The sequence below is a fragment of the Aethalodelphis obliquidens genome, unplaced genomic scaffold (assembly GCF_003676395.1).
Source record: "Aethalodelphis obliquidens isolate GAN/ISIS:26980383/991018 unplaced genomic scaffold, ASM367639v1 scaffold50, whole genome shotgun sequence".
In the NCBI taxonomy this organism is placed as follows: Eukaryota; Metazoa; Chordata; class Mammalia; order Artiodactyla; family Delphinidae; genus Aethalodelphis; species Aethalodelphis obliquidens.
The window spans coordinates 1,228,498-1,253,687 of NW_020837994.1; the positions used below are offsets into that span (position 1 = coordinate 1,228,498).

The 25,190-nt window shown below is 40.0% G+C and overlaps 2 protein-coding genes across 2 annotated transcripts in view; one reads left to right on the forward strand and one right to left on the reverse strand.

The window, feature by feature from the left end:
• Positions 1 to 6,732: 6,732 nt before the first annotated feature.
• Positions 6,733 to 9,895, reverse strand: COA4 (cytochrome c oxidase assembly factor 4 homolog). Its single transcript, XM_027083354.1, has 2 exons — positions 9,735 to 9,895; positions 6,733 to 7,483 (listed from the first exon to the last, which is right to left on the reverse strand). The coding sequence occupies exon 2, from the start codon at positions 7,469 to 7,471 to the stop codon at positions 7,217 to 7,219; it is 255 nt and encodes an 84-aa protein (XP_026939155.1). The 5' UTR covers positions 7,472 to 7,483; positions 9,735 to 9,895; the 3' UTR covers positions 6,733 to 7,216.
• A 44-nt stretch (positions 9,896 to 9,939) lies between these two features.
• Positions 9,940 to 25,190, forward strand: part of PAAF1 (proteasomal ATPase associated factor 1) — a 40,757-nt gene continuing 25,506 nt past the window's right edge. The window contains exons 1-4 of the mRNA XM_027083347.1: positions 9,940 to 10,055; positions 11,444 to 11,484; positions 14,411 to 14,514; positions 18,844 to 18,933. Coding sequence (XP_026939148.1) covers positions 10,009 to 10,055; positions 11,444 to 11,484; positions 14,411 to 14,514; positions 18,844 to 18,933 — 282 coding nt within the window. The 5' untranslated portion in view covers positions 9,940 to 10,008. The remainder of the gene's footprint in view (positions 10,056 to 11,443; positions 11,485 to 14,410; positions 14,515 to 18,843; positions 18,934 to 25,190) is intronic.

Sequence of the window (25,190 nt, forward strand, 5' to 3'; positions counted from 1 at the left end):
GCCCAGCCGCTCCGCGGCATGTGGTATCTTCCCAGACCGGGGCACGAACCCGTGTCCCTTGCATCGGCAGGCGGACTCTCAACCACTGCGCCAACAGGGAAACCCCAGGCGGATTCTTAACCGCTGTGCCACCAGGGAAGCCCCTGCACGGCTTTTTAAAACACAACTTACTAGGCTCCATCCCCAGATTTTCTGACTTAGGAGATCTTGAGCAAGGGTGATGCTGCTGCTGGTCCAGAGTTACCTCTTTCAGAACCACTAGTCTAAGTTGACCTCTAATGTTTTTCCTATTCTGAGCATTAGTGCATTCCTACTTTTGTACAGAATAGCTATAATTTATTGAGCTAGACCCTATGCTAGTACTACATTAGCTCTAATCCTCACACCAGTTTTTTAGGGTGTATATATGAGTGTGTGTGGTATCTGAGTGTGAGTGTATCACACTCAAATTTATTGAGCCCTAATTTGCTATGTACTTTATACAGATTATCCTTGAGATTGATGGTATTATCTCAGTCTTACAGGTGGAGAAACAGGTTTGGAGAGATGAAGCGACTTCCTAGGGTCACACAGTTATTAAGTGGCAGACCCTGTCCCCCCCTACTTTTCTGGGATACCCATGCATAGAGGTCTGTGGGACCTTAGAGCATTCTTAGCATTGTGTGTACTTTTCTGAAACTCATCAGTTTCAGTCCTGAAGTTATTTTATTTTTTTTCGAGTTGGTTTCCAAAGGCAACAAGAGGAAACTCAGATTTCCTCTCAAGGTGTAACACTAAGGGAGGGCTGTCAAGATAGCAGGTGCCTTCAATTAAAATGCTTTTCTGAATTCAAATTGAAAGCTCAGCAGGCCAGGACTTACAAGTGAACCCCACTGGGAGTGTGGGCAGAATTTGCCAGGTGAGGACTGATATTTTGGTTGCAGAATTGCTCATTGCTGAGTCTCCTTTAGGGAAGATGAAAGAGCAGCAGCTAATGGATGAGTGTAAAGTTGGAGGATGTGTAGTGACTTGAAGATAAAAAGGTGAATAAACGCATGTATACACACAGATACACGCTGCCTCCATATCATGTGGGCAATGTCATGTGGACCCCATTTAGGAGTCTGGAATACAGTGGTATTTTCCAGTTGCCCACATTTCCTTGTTATTAATTTGTGAAAGCAAGATGTAAGGTTTCATAAATTGACAAGATATTAGAGCTAAGTGACCTTGGAACCCAGCCAGCCTAAAGCAAGTGCAGGTTAGGGGCCCAGGAAGGGCAGTGCTTTACTCAAGGTGACAGGGCACCTCGTTGGCAGAGCTGGGAGCAGGATTCAGATCTCTTGATTCCCAGTGCATCACTTTCCATTACATCACTGAGGGATGAGTCAGGCTTATCTCTTAAACTGGAGGCTGCTGGGTTCTGTCACCTTGGAGCTCTTGTGTCACTGACCTAGTTGATTTATCCTCTGACCAGAGCCAAAGGGCTTTTGTTGCTCATGATTAGTCTGAGCTGAAACAAATGGAAATTGCTCATAATGCCTTATCCTGGTAAGAGGAACAGATATTCTGATTGCTAGAACCTCAGAGTTACAAAACAATTATAAGCTTCATTTGATTTTCCAGAGGGAAATGAACTTCCCTAGGATCACATGGCAGTGAAATCAAATGGAATGCAAATCTCTGGGCTCTAGGTTGAAAATACCGTCCCCTCCCTTCCTGAGACCACCTACATATTATAAAGAAAAGAGGCAGACAAACCTGAGCTATTCCTAATTTCTACATTTATTAGTTTTGAGGCCTCGGGTGAGTTATTTTAACCTCATTAAGCCTCAGTTTTCTGATCTGTAAAGTGAGGATAATCCCTTGTAGGAGCTTGAGATGGAGATGATGAACACAATGGGCAAGCATGTGCTCAGTAAATGTTAGATTGCCTTCCCATCTAAACTTCACTATACAGTTTTTTTTAAAAAAGTTTATTTATTTAGGCTGTGTCGGGTCTTACTTGCAGCACACGGGATCTTCCTTGCAGCATGTAGGATCTTTGGTCGTGGTGTGCGGGCTTCTCTCTAGTTGTGGTGCACAGGTTCCAGGGCATGCAGACTTTAGAGCACGCAGGCTTAGTTGCCCTGTGGCATGTGGGATCTTAGTTCCCCAACCAGGGATAGAACCCGCGTCCCCTGCATTTGAAGGTGGATTCTTAATCACTAGACCACCAGCGAAGTCCCTCACTATACTTTTGTAAAAGATTATTTTTTCATTGAGGTATAATTTATCTATAGTGAAACACACAGATCTTAAGTGTATATTTGATCAGTTTTGAAAATGCAGTCACCTATGAAACCTACACTTATATCAAGTTAAAGAACATTTCTATCTCCCCAGAAAGTTCCCCTACATTCTTTCATAGTCATTCTTCCCAGAAACAACCACTAATCTTATTCCTATTGCCATAGGTTTCACCTATCTAGAACAATGTATAAATATCATAGAGTTATAACCTTTTGTGTCTGACTTCATTCACTTACCCTGATGTTTTACCCACATTGTTGCATGTAGCCATAGTTCATTCCTTCAGCATACTTTTAGTTTTTAACCCAGTTAGGGTTAAATTATGCCTCGTACCGCTGCAAAAACATGAGAGCTAGGCAAGAGAGAAGAAAAGGAAGGTCAATGGATTAGGAATCAGGGTAGCTGGGTTCTAGTTTTGGCTCTATCAATGCATAACCTTTGAAATAATCTGTTTTGATCTTCATTTTACAGATGACTTAACTGGCCCAGGAGGGAAAGAAACTTGTCCAAGGTCACTCACAGGGATAGCTGCAGGTCACTCGATTCCTGGTTGAGTACATATTACTGAGATTTTTAGAAATGGATTTTTATGTGGATCAGTAACTTTCAAGAAGGACCAAATGTCCAGGTTAAATGGGCAGTTTTCCTAGTGAAGGCCAGTGGATTTCTCAGCTTGTTAGTCCCTTTCTTCTGGCTGGGGATGCCTTGTTCCTCCACCATCGAGCCTAAAAATTGCCAGCTGTGGATTCTGAAAGAGTATTTTTTAGTTGGAGAGAAAGAGATGGAATCTGGATATTCTGGCTATTCAGACAATGTAGCAACACTCAGAGACCCCAGTCCCCACTGTTCTAGGATGTAAAGTATATTTAGGGAAGGAAAGCTCTCTGAGCATGCATTGGGTTATGTCTGGAACTAGACCTGCTGACAAGGCACTACAGACAGAAGCAGCCAATGTGTCTTGTGCTTGTTTAATCTGTACTTTAATCTTCGTGCCATTTTTGTCTTCAAATGTCTGATCTCCCTGGAGAATTTGAAATGATTCATTTAGTTCTTATACTCCCCCTGGAATAACTTTTATTCTCAGACATTTCAGTTTTAGAGAATCAGCTCCATGTTTAGACAGAATAGCCAGGCTCTGAAAGATGTCCAGGCTTTGAGGAATGACAACTCTTCAGAAGATAACTGCTAGAGAAGGAAAGAATCCCTCCTGCGTCCTCTGCCTGTTTTAAGTCCCTGCTGGAGCAGAGCACGGAGCGCTAGCATTCCATACAGTGGAAAAGTATATAAGGTTTCAACTTGGACTTCCTCCAGTTCTCGTCGGATTTCTAAAGTCAGCAGCCCAGGATTTAGTCTGGCAACTTTACCTGAGGGGGGAAGAGTGGGAGGAGTATCTCATTACTCATCTAGTAAAACACTTTACAGTGCACCTTTGTACTGAGCACTGGCCATATCTCCAGCCAAGGAACTTGCAGGGAAGAGCCAAATCATGAGTCTGCCCTAGGCCTAGCCAACGGTGGCACCCAGCCAACAGATCTCTCCACTCATCCCTGGCACCAGGCCTCTCTGCAGAGGTAGATGTAGAGTGTATAGGGATAGGCATGGACCACCCTAAACTCCAGGTCCATGGCTGTGGGCTACAGAGCCGAGAGACTAAAAAACCATACTAATCTAGAACACTGTGGGGAACTTGCACTGGTTAGTTTCCTTTTTTATAAAGCACTAAAAAAAAGTAAAGTAATATGTATTTACACAGTAAGTATGGTTACTTACTGTGTGTTAAGCACCGTACTAGGCACTGGATGCTTGTGAGAGAGAACAGAGCTGAGAATAGCATAGGCTTTAGAACATACACTTGGAGTCTGATGCCCAATCTGTCCTTTATTTCCTCCTCTGTAAAGGAGAGTTAGTAGTGTTATGAGGATTAAATGAGATAATGTAACTCAGGACAGTGACTAGCACACAATAATAATAATAGCTAACATTTAGTGAATGCTTACTATGTGCCAGATGCTATTTCTAAGCTCTTTACCAATATTGACTCATTCTTTCAGCAACCCTGTGAGGAAGATCTACACTTATTAGCTTTGATGCCTTTGAGGAAGGTATTATAACTGCATTTTTACAGAAGAAAAAACAGATCCTGAGATGTTAAGTAGTTTGCCCAAAACCACATGGCTAATAAGTGGCATAGTGGAATTTGAAAGCAGCATATCATAGGGATTGAGAGCACAGACTCTGGAACCAGATAGCCTGAGTTAAATGCTTCATACATATTAGTTATAGTAGTTCAATAAATACAACTTTTATTACCAGGTATTTATATATTACCTCTCATTTAATTCTTTTAGTGTGCCTATTAAATAGGAATTATCCCCATTTATTGATACTTGAGGAAACAGGCTTGGGTGGCAATAGAGCCCTCTTTGCCCAAACACATTTTGTGACCGTCCCAGTGTTAGCTTCCTGTCAACTGGAGTCCTTCCAATCCTGCTCCCTCCACTTAGCTGGTTTGAAAGCCATTCCTCCTGCTGAGGTCCTTCCACCCTTTCCCTTTGCTAGAATACCCTGCCCCCCATGACCTATTATTTCTATTTTAATTATACAAATTAATATATAGGTACATTTCTGTTGTAACATATTTGAATATATAAGAATACAGTCCTCACTGATGGAATTTCACACTATGACCACTTATTCACTATTATAAACAATGCTGCAATGAACATAATAGACGTTTGAGCGGATTCCTAAAAGAGGAATTGCTGTTTAAATATTTAAAACATTTGTAGATCTCACCAAATTGCCCTGAAAAGCTTTACTAATTTATGATCCCTTCAATAGTGTGAATGTGTCGGTTTCTCTCCATCCCCACCAACACTGGTCATTATAAATACTTTTAATTTTTGTCAACAGGATCATCTAATAGTACTTTTGTTCTTTTTGTTTTGTTTTGTATTGGTTTGGTTTTTTTTTGCGGTACTCGGGCCTCTCACTGTTGTGACCTCTCCCGTTGCAGAGCACAGGCTCCAGACGTGCAGGCTCAGCGGCCATGGCTCACGGGCCCAGCCGCTCCGCGGCATGTGGGATCTTCCCAGACCGGGACACGAACCCGCGTCCCCTGCATCAGCAGGCGGACTCTCAACCACTGCGCCACCAGGGAAGCCCTACTTTTGTTTTTAAGATCTGTATTTCTCTGATTATAAGTGATGTAGAATATATTTACATTTTCCTATGTTTTGGGGGCATATTTAACTTTGTTCACTTTTCAGTTGGGCTATTTGCTTTTTCTTACTGATTTCTAGTTTTTTTGTTTGTTTGTTTGTTTGTTTTGCCGCACCATGCGGCATGCAGGATCTTAGTTCCCCGACCAGGGATCAAACCCGTGCCCCCTGCAATGGAAGCAGTGTCTTAACCACTGGACCACCAGAGAAATCCCTCTAGGGACTTCTTATTTGTTGCAGATGGTAATCCTTTCTGCTATATATGTTACAAATATGTAGTGTCTACTTCATCTTTAATGGTGTCAACTCAACTACCTCCCTTCTCTTTGAGATTCTTGCTGACAGCTGCAGTCCACACTGCTACCTCTGATGACCCACAGCATTGGGTACACATGGCCCAACAGAGATTCACTCATCCTTTTATATATATATATATATATATACACACACACACAATCATCCCCTTCTGCCTGAAATTGGATTTTATTGTTCTTTGAACTCACATTCCTCATATCTTCTCCCCTTCTCTCTTTCTCTCCTTCCCGAATACCAACACAAAGGCTCAAAGTAGTTTTAAGGCCTACTATATTTCAGACTTGTGCTTCTAATATATATATATATATATATATATATATATATATATATATATATGCTTAAGAAATGTTACTGATGATGATGAGAGCATATGCCCCTTTGCATTCCAGTTCTATAGCAGGGGTCACCCACCCAACTCCCTTCCCACTCCCAAATGTCAGACAGAAATAGACTGGGTAATGCAGTTCCATGGAAGAAAAATGAAAAGTGGTGGCAACTGTTGTGAACTGGAAAACACATCCACCTAAAAGAGAAATTGTTAATTCAGCTCCAGCAAATTGTTAAGTAAGAATATAAGCTCCATGTTGACAGCTTCTCCACTTTTCAAAAGCTGAAAATCTGTATGTTAAATGTACTTTTGAAATGTAAAGCCAACATTGTGTGTTTTTTTGTTTGGGAACATGTTGAGGTCAGACTCTTTATCTGTTAATGCAACAGAGTCTGGCATATGAGAGGCACTCAGTATTTGTTTTCCCATTTGCCTTCTTCCTTCCATTAGACTGACTGAAACATCCAGAACAACTGATGAAAGAGAAAGTCATTTACACCATTGTCAGGAATTAATTAGTTGCTCTAGTGTTGTTTTGTTTCTCTCTTAAACCAGACTAAAGCAACATAAAGGCAGAGATCATATTTTCATCATATCAATTTCCTACACAGTGCCTGGCATATGAGAAGGTCTCAGAAAAACTTGATGTTTTTGAACCAATGCCTGAATAAATGAAGAACTGACTAGGTAACCAATTTACCTTTAGATTGTAAATTTACTTTAAAATTAAATGTCCATGTAATCAGCGCAGTACTTGGCACACTGACCCAAGATGTAGCGTAGGAGAGCATCCCTTAACCCATTTCTTTGTTTTACATGGCAAATACTGGTCAATATTTTTTATCGGTGACATAAGATGGGTGAGGATGTGTGGGATCTCAACATGACAATATGACTGCTCTTTATGGCAGTCATGTCCAAACCCATGGCTGCCTGGCTCTCAACCCCAGGCCCAAATACTATCCCCAAGTCTTACACTTCTCGGCCCACACTTCCACTGTGGAAGGATTTCTTTCTCCCATGATCTCTCTGGGTGCTAGTTTCTGCAGGGCCATCCTCTGGGGATAGGTGGTGTGGGCTCTCAGCGGTGGGCACTGCTTTGCTCTTTCTTCCTCTGCAGCTCCTCCCGTCGCCTTGCCTGCTGTTCACTCATGCAGTCCCTAAAGGCCTGCACCTGTGGCTGGCACTGTCGCCAGTCCTGGTGCTGGGCCATGCACTCCTGCACTGCATAGTGGGAAGCAGCACAGCCAGAGCGGGAGATCAGCTGGTCCAGTGGGTCCTCTTCTTCATCTTCTTTCTTCACCTGTCGGGACCAGGTATGGCCTTGAGCTGACATCTTTAGGAGTCTCTAGAACATCAACGGAGGCAAGGTTAGAGTAGAGACATGATTATATATGACACTGTTCCTCTGTTATAAATAACATTGACCACTGCACTGTTATAGCCTATTGAAGCATATGTCTCCCCTTGAAGGTTGTAAGCTATTTGAGGACAGATACTGGGCCTGATTCACCTTGGTACCCCTAGCACTAGGCCTGGCAGAGAACAGGCCTGCAAAATGGTCTGAACTGAACAGAATGAGATAAAGTATATGAGAATGCTTAGCACAGCACTAATAAGCTCGAATGGATTCTACAAATGGAATCTGAATTAAGTGAAATGTTTCCTTTCTGGAGAAACTATGTTCTTTTCTCCAATTAGCCTTATTCTATGGCTGGAGAAGAACAAAGTTTACCACTTGGGAGAGTATCCAGATATGTGTAGAGTTTGACATATGAGAGAATGGAGACAGTTGTGTGGCTGTAACATAGAGCATACAGGGTCCAGGGCAAGAAATGAGTCTGTGAGGTGTGAGAGTATTTAACATGAGGTGTATCTGCCCAGACTGCCTTCCTACAATCATCTGCTTCAGAACACCCAGCACAAGGTAGCATACAGAAGGAACTTAAGAAAGGTTTGAAGATAAATGACCTCAGCCTTTGTACAAATTTTACCATGACAGACTGTAAATGAGCTAAAACTACTTAATGCTTTTCCTGGGTCTCTGATTCATTCAACAAATGATCACTGAGTACCTATCATGTACCAAGCACTATGCTAGATTTGAAGATACAGGAGTGACCTAGACAGACACATTTTCTGCCTTCACAGAGTTTACAATTTAGATAAGTAAATAGGCTGTTTACTTGTGTACAGTGTGTACAGACAGCTAAGATTGGGAACACAGTGGAGGAATACCTAATCCAGACAAGGGCAGGAACAGGCAGGGAAGGCTTCTTGGAGAAAGTGATTTCTAAACTGAGGCTTGAAGGATGAAAAGGAGTAAGCCAGAGATGTAAAGAATATTCCTGATCAATGGAACAGCAAGGTGGGGGTTTGAGACAGAATTTGACATGAGAGGAACTGAAAGTTCTACATGACTGGAGAACAGAGTATGAGAACAGGAAAATTAATGAAATTGATGAGTTGAGAAAGTATCTGATCATAGGAAGGCCTCATATTAAGGCATCCAGAGGGTAATGGGGAAGTCACAAGAAGGATTTAAGAACTCTGTAGACCTACACAAAACTCATTTGCTTTAGAGGCAGTATAACCTAAGGGAGGAGGGGGAAACTGGGCTTTGAAAATAGACTTGGATTGGAAACTTAACTTTGTCACTGACTCACTGGGTGACTTTGAGCAAAGCACTTCATAATCTCTCTTGAAAAATAGAGATCAAATCTACCTCACAGGATTGTTGAAGACTAAATAAGATAATGCATGTAAGGAGCCTGGCACGTCCAAAGAGTTGGATAAGTAATAGCTCCTATGTTTTTCTCTTCCTAAATACACTGTGAGCTCTTTAAAGACAAGGGGAGGGACTTCCCTGGCGGTCCAGTGGTTAAGACTTTGCCTACCAATGCAGGGGGTGTGGGTTCGATCCCTGGTCCGGGAGCTAAGATCCCACATGCCTAGTGGCCAAAAAACTAAAACAGAAAACAGAAACAATACTGTAACAAATTCAATAAAGACTTTAAAAATGGTCCACATCAAAAAAAAAAAATCTAATAAATAAGTAAATAAAGACAAGGGCAAACCTCTTGGAACAGTGCGGTGGAAAGAACAGTGCCTTGGATCCTAAGCCAAGAAATCTGGGTTCAAATACTTTACTCACTTTACTATGCACACACCTTAGCGTGCAATCTTTTTTAGTTTCCTTCTTAAGGTAATATTTAACTCTTAGAATTACTGTAAGGATTAATATCCTAATAAGTCACAAGTGAGTGCATGGGCTACAACAGGACTCAAGTAAATACTGCCGTATTCTTTCCCCACTACAACCTAGCTTCAGTCTTCCCTAGAATAAAAAAAGGAAGACCCTCGCTCAGAGATCAAGACAGGATAAATTGTCGGTAGCTGGTTCGCGGAAACCGGCCGGGCAGAGGAAGGCACGGAAAGGACGGGAAAGCAGAGAAACCCAGGTGGCTAAGTCACCTATGGCTCCTCTGGCTCCTCTCCCACCTTCAGAAGAGGACGCATGCGCGTGCGCGGCCGCTTGGCACACCCCCAGTTGTGCCAGCTAGGCTTCACGGCGCAAGATCGCGGCACACAGTGCTCACCGAACACGCGGACAAGAGGACCCGAACGCGCCCTCCTGCACAGCTGCGTCGGTTTTGCAGGCACTTGGAACTCTTCCGACACTCCTGTCAGGAACCAGCCTCCTGTAGGAAGCGCGGGCGCACAAAGGGGCGGGGAGGGGAAGAGGATCCACCGCGCATTTTCATTGGTGGCCTCTCGGTGTAGATCCCGCCCTTCGTTCTCGACGCAGCGCCTAAGCGCGGACCCACTTCCGTGAAAGAGCGGAAGACGCGGGCTGGTGGAGGCGGGATCAAGATGGCGGTTCCTTTGAGGATTCAGAGCGACTGGGCCCAGGCTCTCAGGTGAATCCAGGTCCAGAACCGGGACGGAAGAGGCGGGTAGCGGATGTTGTCTTTACGTTAAGGAGAGCCATGCCCGATCCAAGATATCCGTAGGGGTTACCTCATCAATTGTTGAGGGAACCCTGGGTCTAGAAAATGAAGTCTGAAACCCACATGGTCATTGTTTTTCGTTCTCGCAAGAGCTGGGCTGAGGCCGAGGAAACATGCGCCGTGTGATTTCAGAGACAGAATAGGATCAATGAGTTGGAGAAAGACAGAAAAACTGGGAGGCAGGAAGACTTTTGGCCAAGTAGTCATGGTCATTTAGCAAATATTTATTGGTCCTCAGTTATTTGCAAAAGTCCCAGTACTCTCCACCACCACATTGTCTTTGACTGTGTGATGGAGTCTTTGTATGCTCCTCGACCCCTAGTGGTATATTAGTCATATTGTACAGTTCTTTTCAGGAAACAGTGTAACGCCTACCATGTCCAGTCTCTGACCTAGATAGATGCTCGGCGGAGTTCAGATGTGTACTCTAAAGTTAAGGGGTGGTTCCTGCCCTCCAAAAGGAAAGAGCTTAATTGGAATGCACAGCAAACCATTCATTTATTTAACATATATTAATCATATACTGTTCAAGTTATTATGCTAGGCACTAGAATGAGTACAGCAGTGCCATGAATGGCAACTATTATATTAATACGTTTTTAAAATTGAAACAGTGGTGACGATGAATAAAACATAGTCTCCTGCATTTAAGAAACTTACACTTTTCTAAGTGGGCTGAAATAAAATACACATTGCTTACTACAACACAATGTGTAAAAGGAAGACCAGTGACATTTATTGAGGGCCACACCAAGTGCCTTTGAGAGAATGCAAGACCAGAATCAAGAAGTAACTTTGACCAAGATTGTGCAACTAATAAGTATTTCTTGAAATGTGTTTTTTTTTTTTTTTTTTTTTGCGGTACGCAGGCCTCTCACTGTTGTGGCCTCTCCCGTTGCGGAGCACAGGCTCCCGACGCGCAGGCTCAGCGGCCATGGCTCACGGGCCCGGCCCAGCCGCTCCGCGGCATGTGGGATCTTCCCAGACTGGGGCATGAACCCGTGTCCCCTGCATCGGTAGGCGGACTCTCAACCACTGTGCCACCAGGGAAGCCCCTTCATGAAATGTTTGATGAAATACTTGAGCTTCATTTAACCAGCAGATCTATTCATTAAACACTTAATCCACAAATATTTCTTCAACAAATAAAATTTGTCTGTGCCTGGATGAGATGTTAGACTAGATCATGTCTAAGTGCTGTGACCAAACTAGAAATTATATGATCTTTCTCCCTTGCATCAGTACCATCCTTTTTTGACATGGAGTGAGCCTAATTAGGTTTTTGTCTCTCTTCATAGGAAGGACGAAGGGGAGGCCTGGCTGAGCTGTCACCCCCCAGGTAATGTCCTTAAATCTATATGCCTTCTCTTTAGAGAAAAAGGATTTACTACCCCTAGGAGAGAGCTTCCTTTCTCCTAGCCCAAAGTTCTTGCATAGTGCTAAGAGTCTTCAAATGTTCTTGACCACTCTGCTGTAATGATTCTGCAACTCCATTCTAGGGGAAGACCTTCAGATTGGTTTTCCATTTGGAAGCCACAGACTTATTCATGGAGACATTGCTGATGCTTCTTAATCAGTCTCTTAGCCATATATTATTGTATTCTAAGCAGTTCTATAGCTTCAGTTGTGACCTTCCTGATTATGATTCCTAGATCTATAGCTCTAGTTCTGACCTCTCTTCAGTTTCAAGCAGACATTGAGTAGTTGTCTGCTATGCATTTCTGCTTAAAGCTCTCACTGTCATCTTGAGTTTATCAAATCCAAAACCTGAAGCTGAGCACTTCTGTTGTCAAACAGGTTCTCCTTGATTTTCTCAGTTCTTAAGTTACCACCATTCTAGGCATCAGAGTAAAACACCTGGTCACCTCACCCTGCCATTTATCATTCCCAAGGTTTATAAATTTTCCTTTGTTTTACTGATTATTTGTCATTTCAGAGACCTTTGATATCTTTTTATAATAAGATATTTTATTTCTGTGAGAACTAGGGTTTTAAACAGAATTTTCTTTTGAGGAAATTGATGCTGCATCGAAGAAGACAGGGTAGCTAGAAGGTTTACAAATCAAGCGTTTTTGTTTTATTTTTAAAGATGGGAACTAATTGGAGAGCAATTAAAATATAGGTTGTAGGTAGAGAAGAGAAGGACTAATGGAAAAACCATTGTCTTAGAGGAGAGAGGAGATTGAATTAAGTCTAAAAGCCTAAGATGAAAGAAGGTGAGGGTAAGTGTAGATGTAGATAAATGCAAATACATGAATATGGAAATGTGAGGGTATCTTATAGCCTCAGTTTTCTTTGTGATGTTGGAGGTAGGGTCAGCTTTTTCTTCGAAATAAAATATGCGCTATCTATGTTCTAGATGCTTTACATGCATTATTTCTGTTCCTCACAACCGTATCAGGTAGGTACTATTAGCATTCTAATTTTTTTTAGATAATAGCTGTATTGAAATATAATTCACATATGATAAGGTTTGTCTTTTTAAAGTGTACGATGCCATGGATTTTAATATATTCATAGAGTTGTACGTCTTCACCATTAATTCCATATGTTTTCATCACCCCCAAAAGAAACCCTGTGCTCTTTAGCAGTCACTCCACATTTTGCCCTCCTCCTAGCTCCTAGCAACCACTAATTGACTTTCTGTCTCTATGGATTTGCCTGTTCTGGACACTTCATATAAATAGAATCATAATATGTGGCCTTTTATGTCTTTCATTTAACATAACATTTTCAAGGTTCACCCATTTTGTAGCATTCATTTGTTTTTGCGGCCAAGTAATGTTCTGTTGTAAGGATATATCACATTTTTTGTCCATTCATCAGTTGATGGACATTTGAATTGTTTCCAATTTTTGGCTGTTATGAAGGAAGAAGGTTTTGATGGCAGGCTAGGTGTTATAAGAATTGGCTGCTCTGGGGAACAAAAGGGGCAAAAGGACTGCAAAACTGTGCAGGGTTTGGAAACTGGTAAATTGTAGTGGTGCCAGTCTGCACAGTTGTGTCCTTTTCTGTATCTGCACTCAGCAGCCTACATGTAGAAATGTGGAAGGTGAGTAGTTGGATCATTCACATTTTTGTTATATAGACAAAATACTGAGACTGAGATCATTTCAGAGACTTTACAAATGTAGAGAGGTCATTGAGGGTGATGACAGGGGATTGGTTGAAATAATGTACCAAAAGGGCTAAACTTCATAGGATGGTTGGTGAAGTCAGGAGGGAATCATGAAATGTGACAAAAAGCAGAGTTCACTCAATCCTATTTTTGTGGCATCTTTCTGAACTAGAATTTCATGCCATTTCTCTGCAAAACCTACTTCACTAGATCTTCTCTAGTCCATACTTCTACCCTAGATTGTGAGTTACTCCATTAGTATCTTTCAACTACCAAACTGGTATATTAATTGATGCCTCCTTCCCCCTTGTTCTTTGTGACTTTTTCTTATTCTTGACACACCCCTCCCTGACTTGGGGTTTCCTTTCCCTTATCTTTGGCCTAGTCCTATCTTTTTTCAAGATCCTACTTAAGTCCCACCCTCTCTAAGAAGCTCTCCTACTCTGCATGAATCCATGATGGTTTTTACTTCCCTCTTACTCCTAGAATTTCAGTTTGGTGCAAGTTACTTAACTGAATAATTTGTAGCACCTTGCTAGTTTCTGAGCTCAAGGACTTCACAGTCTGGTGGGGAGGCCAGAAATGTAAACAGCGTGTTATGGGCTGTTGCAGAAGTGTATGTATAAAGTGCAGAAGAAGAATAGAATGTTTTTAACTCCATTCTACAATCTACATATGTTTATGTGTAGGATAATATCTTATTTAGCCCATATCACTGCAAAAGCAGTGTCCTACTTAAGCAAATTTTCCAGTTATTGAAGCTTAACTCTTTACTCTGTATTATGTGTATATACTGTGGATAAATGCATATGTTCATGTTCATCTTCACCTTTCGTCCTGGTAGAATTCCATTTCACAGCCAGTAAAACTGAGGTTGAGATTACTCTAGTAGTTTTCTCTACAAATACTATATTATATCTCAAAATCTTTGTTCCTGGCTTTTAGCCCTTGAATATATTTCTTCCAAATTAGGTTTGCCTAGACTACTAGTGATCTTTCTACTTCACCTCACTTTTAACACAAGTGCCTGCTTTTCTTTCATGAGCCAATTTCCTCGCATTTATACAGATGCCTGAATTGGGTCTTCAAGGAGAAAAATGTTTAATTCTTCTTATTTTTTTGAGACATGCTTTTTTGTGCTATATAGGGAAACCAACTTTGTATGGCAGCCTGACTTGTCAAGGAATTGGCCTTGATGGCATCCCAGAGGTTACAGCTTCGGAAGGATTTATTGTGAACGAAATAAACAAGGTAGGTTTTTATGTCTTCTAGGTAGCACTGTGTCCAAAACTATGGTAGTACCTATATGCGTACTTTAAAGATTTATACTGTTATCTGCGTATCAGTGTCGTCTCCATTTCATTTGTATAATAATCATAGCTTTTATCTGCCTTTGAATGTCAAGAGTTTTCTTTTTCTTTTATATATACATATGCTTTTAGATGCAAACTTCCTCTTACTTCCCTTATACCAGTGCTGTCCAATAGATGAATGTGAGCCACATATGTAATTTTTTTTATTGAAGTATAGTTGATTTACAGTGTTTCAGGTGTACAGCAAAGTGATTCAGTTATGTATGTACATATTTATTTTCTTTTTCATATTCCTTTCCATTATAAGTTATTACAAGATATTGAATATAGTTCCGTGTGCTATATAGTAGGTCCTTGTTTATCTATTTTATATATAGTAGTGTGTATCCACATGTGTAATTTAAAATTTTCTAGTAGCCACCTAAAAAAGGTAAAAAGAAACAGGTGAAATTAATTTTAATAATGTATTTTATTTAACCCAGTATATCTAAAGTATTATTTTAACCTGTAATTAATATAAAAAATTATTAGAGATAGTTTTTTTTATTAAGTCTTTGAGATCCTCTGTATATTTTACACTTAGAGCACATCTCAATTCAGACTCTAATTTTTTTTAATATAAAATTTATTTATTTATTTTTGGCTGTGTTGGGTCTTCGTTGTCATGCACAGACTTTCTCTGGTTGCGGCGAGCAGGGTCTACTCTTCGTTGTGGTGTGCGGGTTTCTCATTGCGGTGGCTTCCCTTGTTGCAGAGCACGGGCTCTAGGTGCGCGGGCTTCAGTAGTTGTGGCACGCGGGCTCAGTAGGTGTGGCTCTTGGGCTCTAGAGCACAGGCCCAGTAGTTGTGGTGCATGGGCTGAGTTGCTCCGCAGCATGTTGGATCTTCCCAGACCAGGGCTTGAACCCGTGTCCCCTGCATTGGCAGGCGGATTCTTAACCACTGTGCCATGAGGGAACTCCCAGACTCTAAATTTTTATTGGAAATACTTGATATGTATTTAGGTTTTAAAAAATTTACAGTTGAAAACAGATTCACATATCTAAGTAGTTCCAAATGTACTTAAAAAGTTTTCCAGTAACTGAATCAAGTATGTTTTTAAACTAAACTTTAAATAAAATTAAAAATTCATTTACTCATTTGCATTAGCCACATTTTAAGTGCTCAGTAGCTTTATGTGGCTAGTACCCACCATATTGTACAGCGTAGTTTTATAATGTGTCTGGGCACACCTTGGTGAAGACCTGTATTAGTAGTACTTAATTGTTTTTCTCATTGGTCTTTGAGGTGAGTAGGTGGCCATGTAAGTTGCAGAACTCATGATCTGACTTTCCTTCCTCTTTCTTTTTTTTTTTTAATTAATTATTTATTTTATTTTTATTTATTTTTGACTGTGTTGGGTCTTCGTTGCTGCGCGCGGGCTTTCTCTAGTTGCAGAGAGCGGGGGCTACTCTCTGTTGCAGTGCGCAGGCTTCTCATAGTGGTGGCCTCTCTTGTTGCGGAGCACAGGGCTCTAGGCATGCAGGCTTCAGTAGTTGTGGCTCGTGGGCTCTAGAACGCAGGCTCAGTAGTTGTGGCACATGGGCTTAGTTGCTCCGTGGCATGTGGGATCTTCCTGGACCAGGGCTTGCACCCATGTCCCCTGCACTGGCAGGTGGATTCTTAACCACTGCGCCACCAGGGAAGCCCTCCTTCCTCTTTCTGATGGTAGCAGTCAGTGTGCTCTGGTGAGATGATTCCCAAAGGGTGAAACAGCCTTTTTTGGTGTGTGTATAATTAAGCTTTTTTAGTTGTAAAATATTTCAGGTGTACTGACAAGAGTAGAGAATACTTTGTTTTTTACATATCTTTAGCAGATGTTCATTCATTACCCTCTGTGCAAAATAATAAGCTACACGTTATTATATATTCTATATTTGTTTTTCATGAACAGTATTGTAGAAAGTACCAGAAGGTCTGAGTCCAAGTCTTAGTTACTGTGACACTTACTAGCAATATGGTTTTGGACAAATAACTTAGTTACCTGAGCCTCAGTTTCCTCATCTATAAAACAGAGACAGTATTCTACCTCATAGGCTGATTAGTGGGGAGTGAAATTGCATATGAAAGAAACTAAGATATTAAAAGTGAGTTATTGTTTATCATAACAATCCTGTGGGATTGGCATTTTAAATTTACATTTTGCAGATAAGCAAACAGATTCAGAGAGGTTAATTAACCCCTAATAATCAAAGCTAGTTAGACTATGTCAGAATTAAAACCCAGTTCTATTAACTTCAAGTATGACACCACCTTGCAAGCCTACATTTTTTCCAGGTGTTTGCCAGTATCCATCCACAGCCTGGGCACTGACTTCCTTTCTTCCCTTTGTACTCAGGCTGTGATACAAACCTTACCTTTTCCAATATCATTACTAATTTCTGCAGTGTACTTGCTAAGTCAGACAGTAAATGCTTATGGTTGAACGTTCATTTGTTTCCTAACTGCCATGAGTCACTTTGCTGTTTGATGTTGCTACAGTGTTCTATTATACAGATCTGTCATTATGCTTAAAAACCTAACTTGGAAAGATAAAAAGTTTGACTTTTAATTTTATCTTAATGTGGAATATTCACACTTCCCCCTGACACTGAATTTTGTCTGTTTTGATATCTCCTGTAGCTTTTCTTTAATATCTTTTCATTAACAGCATGATTCTCTACTGCTGGGATGTAACAACTTTTATCTTCCTTCATAGTCTGTTTACGGTTAAAGGGTGATTTGCAGGATCGATAAGCAGGAGAAAACCACTGATTCTTGAAATCTTTTACATAATTAGCCCCAAAGAAATAGTCTTCTGAGAGCAAACACAGTTCTTACAGAGGCTCGAACACTAAGCTTTCAGAGCTCCTCATATCCTTGCTTGGTATGAATATTTAGCCAGGAAAGTTTAGCTGACACTTTAGTTTCGGGTACAGGAGACAACTCCAAATCCGGGTCAGCTCTCTTGCAGCTGTATGGGCTTTGTCATGTGGTTAGAAACAAAAACTCATTTAATGAAAGGCCTGCAGGCAGCCAGGCATAGATACACTGGCTAAGAAAGTACTGTTTGTATAGATAATCTAATTCTCTTTTTAAAGGAGAAGACCTGTAATAAGAATATATTGATTTTCAGTGATGAGAATAACTTTGAAACTGTTCTTTCTAATGAACTATGAGGACTGTGCTTGTTGTACATAGATTAGCCTCATTAAAGAGGTTCAGAAAATCTTGATTATTGAAGGCATTTTCATTGTCCAGCAGAATTTCCAGAAACTTTCAAGTACTACTGCAGAAGAGATAACAGGTTAGGGGCCATCTGGTGAGAGCAGCTCCTCAGCTCTGTGTAGGAGATATACACTTAGGGGATGGTGTTAGTATTCTGCAAATTAGAGTAAGGGATTTTTGTACTGCAAGAATCCTTGAGGCGATGTTTACCAAGCCTTTTATACCTCTGCCTTGAAACACCAACATACTTACCCTAAATGGTTGCAGTCTGCCTTCAGCAAGTCATGTCACTTGAATCTAACATCTGGTTCTATGTGTAATTTACTACTACGTCACTAGTGTTATCTTGCTATAGTAGCTGAAATATATGTGATAATGACTAGTCAAAACATGTGGGAAATCATAAGACAGCCATTTGGTGATGACCAGTCTATGAACATGTATAGTCAGTTTAAGTCCTAGTTGGGAATGAGCACCACAAGCCTGACCAGGGCCTACACATTGTGTGAGTATACTGTAATTTACTTTACCTACTTTCTTACTCTGGTAACTATACATGTCAGTAGTCTAACATTTTTTCTGAAAGTTCTTTTATAGGCAGCAAGTTTACTTTTAGACTAGTCTTTTCAGCCCTAGGCCCGGGAGCTGGTGCTGTTTTTTTCACAACTCTTGGTACTGTTCCTTGCCACACTGCTGACTGAGAGTACTGGTATTAGATTTTCTTATGAAAATTAATGTTCTCGTGTTTGTCATTTGTATCTTATTGTTGGTTTGTCTTCTATGGAACAGTTTTCTTCAACATAAAAGCATAATGGCTCAGCAGTACCAAATTACATTGTAGCCCTCTGCAGTAAAAGGACTGCTGATCTGTAGGGGAGTGATAGTGTCTTGGGTTGGGGAAGGAGGATTAGGGTACACTTAAAAGTTAAGAGTGTTCTTTTGTCCTAATGTTTTCTTTAAGAAGCTTTAATTCCTTTGGAGTAGCTTTACTGATGGATTTCATTTTTCCTTCTCTGTTTAGAAAAGCATTCATATTTCATGTCCAAAGGAAAATGCATCTTCGAAGTTTTTGGCACCATATACTACTTTTTCCAGAATTCATACAAAGAGTGTAAGTATTCTGATAAAATGAGGAGAAAATTTAATAACATGTTAATTTTTCATGCTTGTCTAGTGCTATAAACATATTCATAATTAATGTGTTTTTCATTTACTTTGCATTATAAGATGACACAGCTGATAAAGTGTGATAGGTTTGGCAAAACTGGTACTTGGGTCCACTTAGAATAAATATACAAATCCACTCACTGGTAATCTCAAATAAAGGAATTGTATGAAATTTCCTTATATATGTTTTACCAGAGCTACTTACCAGCTTTTGGATAATGATGATAGTAGTTGATGTTTGAGTAATTTGCCACTGCTCATATTTCTGTCCCTTTGCCTAACGGAAGGGGCATTTTCTCAAAATTCCAAGTACAGCATATTGAGGGATAATTTTCAAAGGTCTTTGTGATAAAGCCCTTTCTACTACCATAAGCTTTTTAGAAGCAGAAATGAGAAATAGGTGAATAAACTGATTGTATTAAAGCCTACTTCTTCTTAGTGTTTGGTACATTTTCAAAAATAGCTGTTTTTATCCTTATTGCAAAACAAATATATATTTAGTGATGAAAATTTAGGAAATGTAAAAGTGAAAATCACTTATTTCTATAATCTAAAGATAACTATTGTAAGCTTTTGTTATGTAGCACTTAATAATAATCATAGTAATCTTGCCATTTGCAGCAACATAGGTGGACTTGGAAGGCATTATGCTAAGTGAAATAAGTCAGAGAAAGACAGATACTGTATGATGTCACTTATATGTGGACTCTGAAAAATAAAACAAACTAGTGAACATAACAAAAACAGACTCACAGATATAGAGAATAAAGTAGTGGTTACCAGTGTGTGGGGGGGAAATAAGGAGGGGCAAAATAGGGGTAGGGGATTAAGAGGTACAAGCTGTTATGTATAAAATAAATAAGGTACAAGGATATATTGTACAACACAGGTAATATAGCCAATATTTTATAATAACTATAAATGGAATATAACCTTTAAAAAATTGTGAATCACTATTTTGTACACCTGTAACTTATATAATATTGTATATTAATGTATCTCGATTTTAAAAAGTTAAAAAATAATAATCATAGTAGTAATAGCTGACATTTATTGATCACCTGCTATGTGCCAGCACATGGTAAGCTTTACATATCATTATTTTACTTGATCCAGTCTTTTTTCTTTATAAATATTTTACCACAACAGGTTTTTACAGTACATGTTGTTTTATAAGTTACTTTTTAATTCTTTTTTTTTTTTTTGCTGTACGTGGGCCTCTCACTGTTGTGGCCTCTCCCATTGCGGAGCACAGGCTCCGGACGCGCAGGCTCAGCGGCCATGGCTCACGGGCCCAGCCGCTCCGCGGCATGTGGGATCTTCCTGGACCGGGGCACGAACCCGTGTCCCCTGCATCGGCAGGCGGACTCTCAACCACTGCGCCACGAAGGAAGCCCTGTAGGAAGATTTTTAATCACAGTCTCAATTTCAGTGCTTGTGATTGGTCTGTTTATATTTTCTCTTTCTTCCTGGTTCAGTCTCAGAAGGTTGTGCTTTTCTAAGAATTTGTCCATTTCTTCCAGGTTGTCCATTTTTTTGGCATAGTTGCTTGTAGTAGTCTCTCATGATCCTTTGTACTTCTGCAGTGTCAGTTGTTACTTCTCTTCTCCTTTTTTCATTTCTAATTGTATTGATTTGAGTCTTCCCCTTTTTTTCTTGATGAGTCTGGCTAATGGTTTATGAATTTTGTTTGTCTTCTCAAAGAACCAGCTTTTAGTTTTATTGATCTTTGCTATTGTTTCCTTCATTTCTTTTTCATTTGTTTCTGATCTGATCTTTATGATTTCTTTCCTTCTGCTAACTTTGGGGTTTTTTTATTCTTCTTTCTCTAATTGCTTTAGGTGTAAGGTTAGGCTGTTTATTTGAGATGTTTCTTGTTTCTTGAGGCAGGATTGTATTGCTATAAAATTCCGTCTTAAGAACTGCTTTTGCTGCATCCCATAGGTTTTGGGTCGTCATGTTTTCATTGTCATTTGTCTCTAGATATTTTTTGATTTCCTCTTTGATTTCTTCAGTGATCTCTTGGTTATTAAGTAGTGTATTGTTTAGCCTCCATGTGTTTGTATTTTTTACAGATTTTTTTCCTGTAATTGATATCTAGTCTCATAGCGTTGCAGTCAGAAAAGATACTTGATATGATTTCAATTTTCTTAAATTTACCAAGGCTTGATTTGTGACCTAAGATATGATCTATCCTGGAGAATGTTCCATGAGCACTTGAGAAAAATGTGCATTCTGTTGTTTTTGGATAGAATGTCCTATAAATATCAATTAAGTCCATCTTGTTTAATGTATCATTTAAAGCTTGTGTTTCCTTATTTATTTTCATTTTGGATGATCTGTCCATTGGTGAAAGTGGGATGTTAAAGTCCCATACTACGATTGTGTTACTGTCGATTTCCCCTTTTATGGCTGTTAGCATTTGCCTTATGTATTGAGGTGCTCCTATGTTGGGTGCATAAATATTTACAATTGTTATATCTTCTTCTTGGATTGATCCCTTCATCATTATGTAGTGTCCTTCTTTGTCTCTTGTAATAGTCTTTAACGTCATTTTGTCTGATATGAGAATTGCTACTCCAGCTTTCTTCTGATTTCCATTTGCATGGGATATCTTTTTCCATCCCCTCACTTTCAGGCTGTATGTGTCCCTAGGTCTGAAGTGGGTCTCTTGTAGACAGCATGTATACAGGTCTTGTTTTTGTATCTATTCAGCCAGTCTGTCTTTTGGTTGGAGCATTTAATCCATTTACATTTAAGGTAGATATCAATATGTATGTTCCTATTACTATTTTCTTAATTGTTTTGGGTTTGTTATTGTAGGTCTTTTCCTTCTCTTGTGTTTCCTGCCTAGAGAAGTTCCTTTAGCATTTGTTGTAAAGCTGGTTTGGTGGTGCTGAATTCTCTTAGCCTTTGCTTGTCTCTAAAGGTTTTAATTTCTCTGTCGAATCTGAATGAGATCCTTGCTGGGTAGAGTAATCTTGGTTGTAGGTCTTTCCCTTTCATCACTTTAAATATGTCCTGCCACTCCCTTCTGGCTTGCAGAGTTTCTGCTGAAAGATCAGCTGTTCACCTTATGGGTATTCCCTTGTATGTTATTTGTTGTTTTTCCCTTGCTCCTTTTAATATTTTTTCTTTGTATTTAATTTTTGATAGTTTAGTTAATATGTGTCTTGGCATGTTTCTCCTTGGATTTATCCTGTATGGGACTCTCTGCACTTCCTGGACCTGATTGACTATTTCCTTTCCCATATTAGGGAAGTTTTCAACTATAATCTCTTCAAATATTTTCTCAGTCCCTTTCTTCTTCTCTTCTTCTTCTGAGACCCCTGTAATTCGAATGTTGGTGCGTTTAATGTTGTCCCAGAGGTCTCTCAGACTGTCCTCAATTCTTTTCATTTTTCTTTATTTTGCTCTGCAGTAGTTATTTCCACTATTTTATCTTCCAGGTCACTTATCTGTTCTTCTGCTTCAGTTATTCTGCTGTTGATTCCTTCTAGAGAATTTTTTTTTAATTTATTTATTTTACTTATTTTTATTTTTTGACTGTGTTGGCTCTTTGTTGCTGCTCGCGGCTTTCTCTAGTTGTGTCAAGTGGGGGCTACTCTTCATTGTGGTGCACTGGCTTCTCATTGTGGTGGCTTCTCTTGTTGCAGAGCACGGGCTCTAGGTGTGTGGGCTTCAGTAGTTGTGGCTTGCAGGCTTCAGTAGTTGTGATTCGTGAGCTATAGAGCACAGACTCAGTAGTTATGGCACATGGACTTGGTAGCTCCATGGCATGTGGGATCTTCTCCGGACCAGGGCTCGAACCAATGTCCCCTGCATTGGCAGGCGGATTCTTAACCACTGCGCCACCAGGGAAGCCCCCTTCTAGAGAATTTTTTATTTCATTTATTGTGTTGTTCATCATTGTTTGTTTGCTCTGTAGTTCTTCTAGGTCCTTGTTAAACATTTCTTGTATTTTCTCCATTCTATTTCCAAGATTTTGGATCATCTTTACTATCATTACTCTGAATTCTTTTTCAGGTAGACTGCCTATTTCCTTTTCATTTGTTTGGTCTGGTGGATTTTTACCTTGCTCCTTCATCTGCTGTGCGTTCCTCTGTCTTCTCATTTTGCTTAACTTACTGTGTTTGGGGTCTCCTTTTCACAGGCTGCAGGTTCATAGCTTCCGTTGATTTTGGTGTCTGCCCCCAGTGGCTAAGGTTGGTTCAGTGGATTGTGTAGGCTTCCTGGTGGAGGGGACTAGTGCCTGTGTTCTGGTGGAAGAGGCTAGATCTTGTCTTTCTGGTGGGCAAGACCGTATCCGGTGGTATGTTTTAGGGTGCCCGTGGCCTTATTCTGATTATAGGCAGCCTCTCTGCTAATGGGTGGGGTTGTGTTCCTGTCTTGCTAGTTTTTTGGCATAGGGTGTCCAGCACTGTAGCTTGCTGTTCGTTGAGTGGAGCTGGGTCTTAGCGTTGAGATGGAGGTCTCTGGGAGAGCTTTCGCCATTTGATATTATGTGGAGCTGGGAGGTCTCTGGTTGACCAATGTCCTGAACTCGGCTCTCCCACCTCAGAGGTACAGGCCTGACACCCGGCCGGAGCACCAAAACCCTGTCAGCCACATGGCTTAGAAGAAAAGGAAGGAAAAAAAGAAAGAAGGAAAGAAAAAATAAAATAAAGTTATTAAAATAAAAAATAAAAAAAATATTAAAAATAAAAAGATTAAAAAGTAATAAAAAAGGGGGAAAAAAGAAAGAAAGAATAGAGCAAGCAAACCGAAAAACAAATCCACCAATGATAACAAGCACTAAAAACTATACTAAAAAATAAAAAACAAACAAAAAAAACCAGACAGACAGAACCCTAGGACAAATGGTAAAAGCAAAGCTATACAGACAAAATCACACAAAGAAGCATACACATACACACTCACAAAAAGAGAGAAAGGAAAAAAATATATATATCTTTTGGGAAGTCTGAGATCTTCTGCCAGCGTTCAGTAGGTGTTCTGTAGGAGTTGTTCCACATGTAGATGTATTTCTGATGTATTTGTGGGGAGGATGGTCATCTCCACATCTTACTCCTCCACCATTTTGAAGGTCTCTGAATTGTCATCTTTATCCAATATTTAGGAATGCTCCATTGATCTGTCTGTTCTTTTGCTGTAACTAAGGACTAGATCTTTAGCCTTAGGCTCTGACCTAGGTTTGTATCCTGGCTCTGCTCTTTCACCTTGGGGAAATTAAACTACCTCTTAAACCTCAGATTTCTCACCAATACTTAAAGATTTTTGAGTGGATTATATGAGAGTAGTGTCTGTTACATGTCTGGCACATAATAGCTAGCTATTCAAGAAATATTAGTTCTCTTTCCTCTTTCTCTTTAATAAAAATCTGGAGGAAGGAGACAACTGGTATGATGTATAATCTACTTTTCAGTGTTCTATCACTTTGGAAGAATAGATAGTTCAGACTTAATTACTTTTTAGGTCTAGGAACTAGGGCCCCAAAGATATGTAACTGAGATAAATAACACAATATCCCTATCCTTTCCAGGAAGAGTATATTAACTGAGAGGGTACCAAATCATATATCAGAGTTTCTCAACCTTGGCAGTATTGACATTTTAAGCTAGATAATTCTTTTTTGTAGGGGACTGTTCTATGCACTGTAGGATGTTTAGCTGCATCCCTGGCCTCTAGCTACAAGTTGTCCATTGGACACCACCCCCAGTTGTGACAACTAAAAATGTTTACAGACATCACCAAATGTCCCCCCAGAAACAAATTGCCCCTGGTTGACAACCACTATGATATATTGAGTTGGCCAAAAAGTTCATTTGGGTTTTGCCGTAAGATGTTATAGAAAAATCCAAACGAACTTTTTGGCCAACCCAATATAAACATAGAAGCTGAAGACCACTGGGGGAGGAAGTGGTGAACTCCTTGGGGAGTTGGGAAAACCATTTACCTTTTGAGGAGTGGGTCATTTTTAAAAAAATCATTAATAGTTCATTTATTCTATTTCTTATTCTCCCTTTCTCTTATTTGAGCTCATTATTAGGTGATTCACCCATTTATTAATCACCTACTATATTCCAGATACTCTTCTGGGCACTGGGGCTATATAGTAATGGATAGAACTGTGGTATAGAGCCTGTATTCTAGGGTGTGGGTCCAGACAGGATTTGCCAATGACTTGGATATAAGATGTGA

Bases quoted from the DNA above. Each gene is read 5' to 3' on its own strand.
- COA4 (XM_027083354.1), bottom strand. From the start codon at position 7,471: ATGTCAGCTCAAGGCCATACCTGGTCCCGACAGGTGAAGAAAGAAGAT.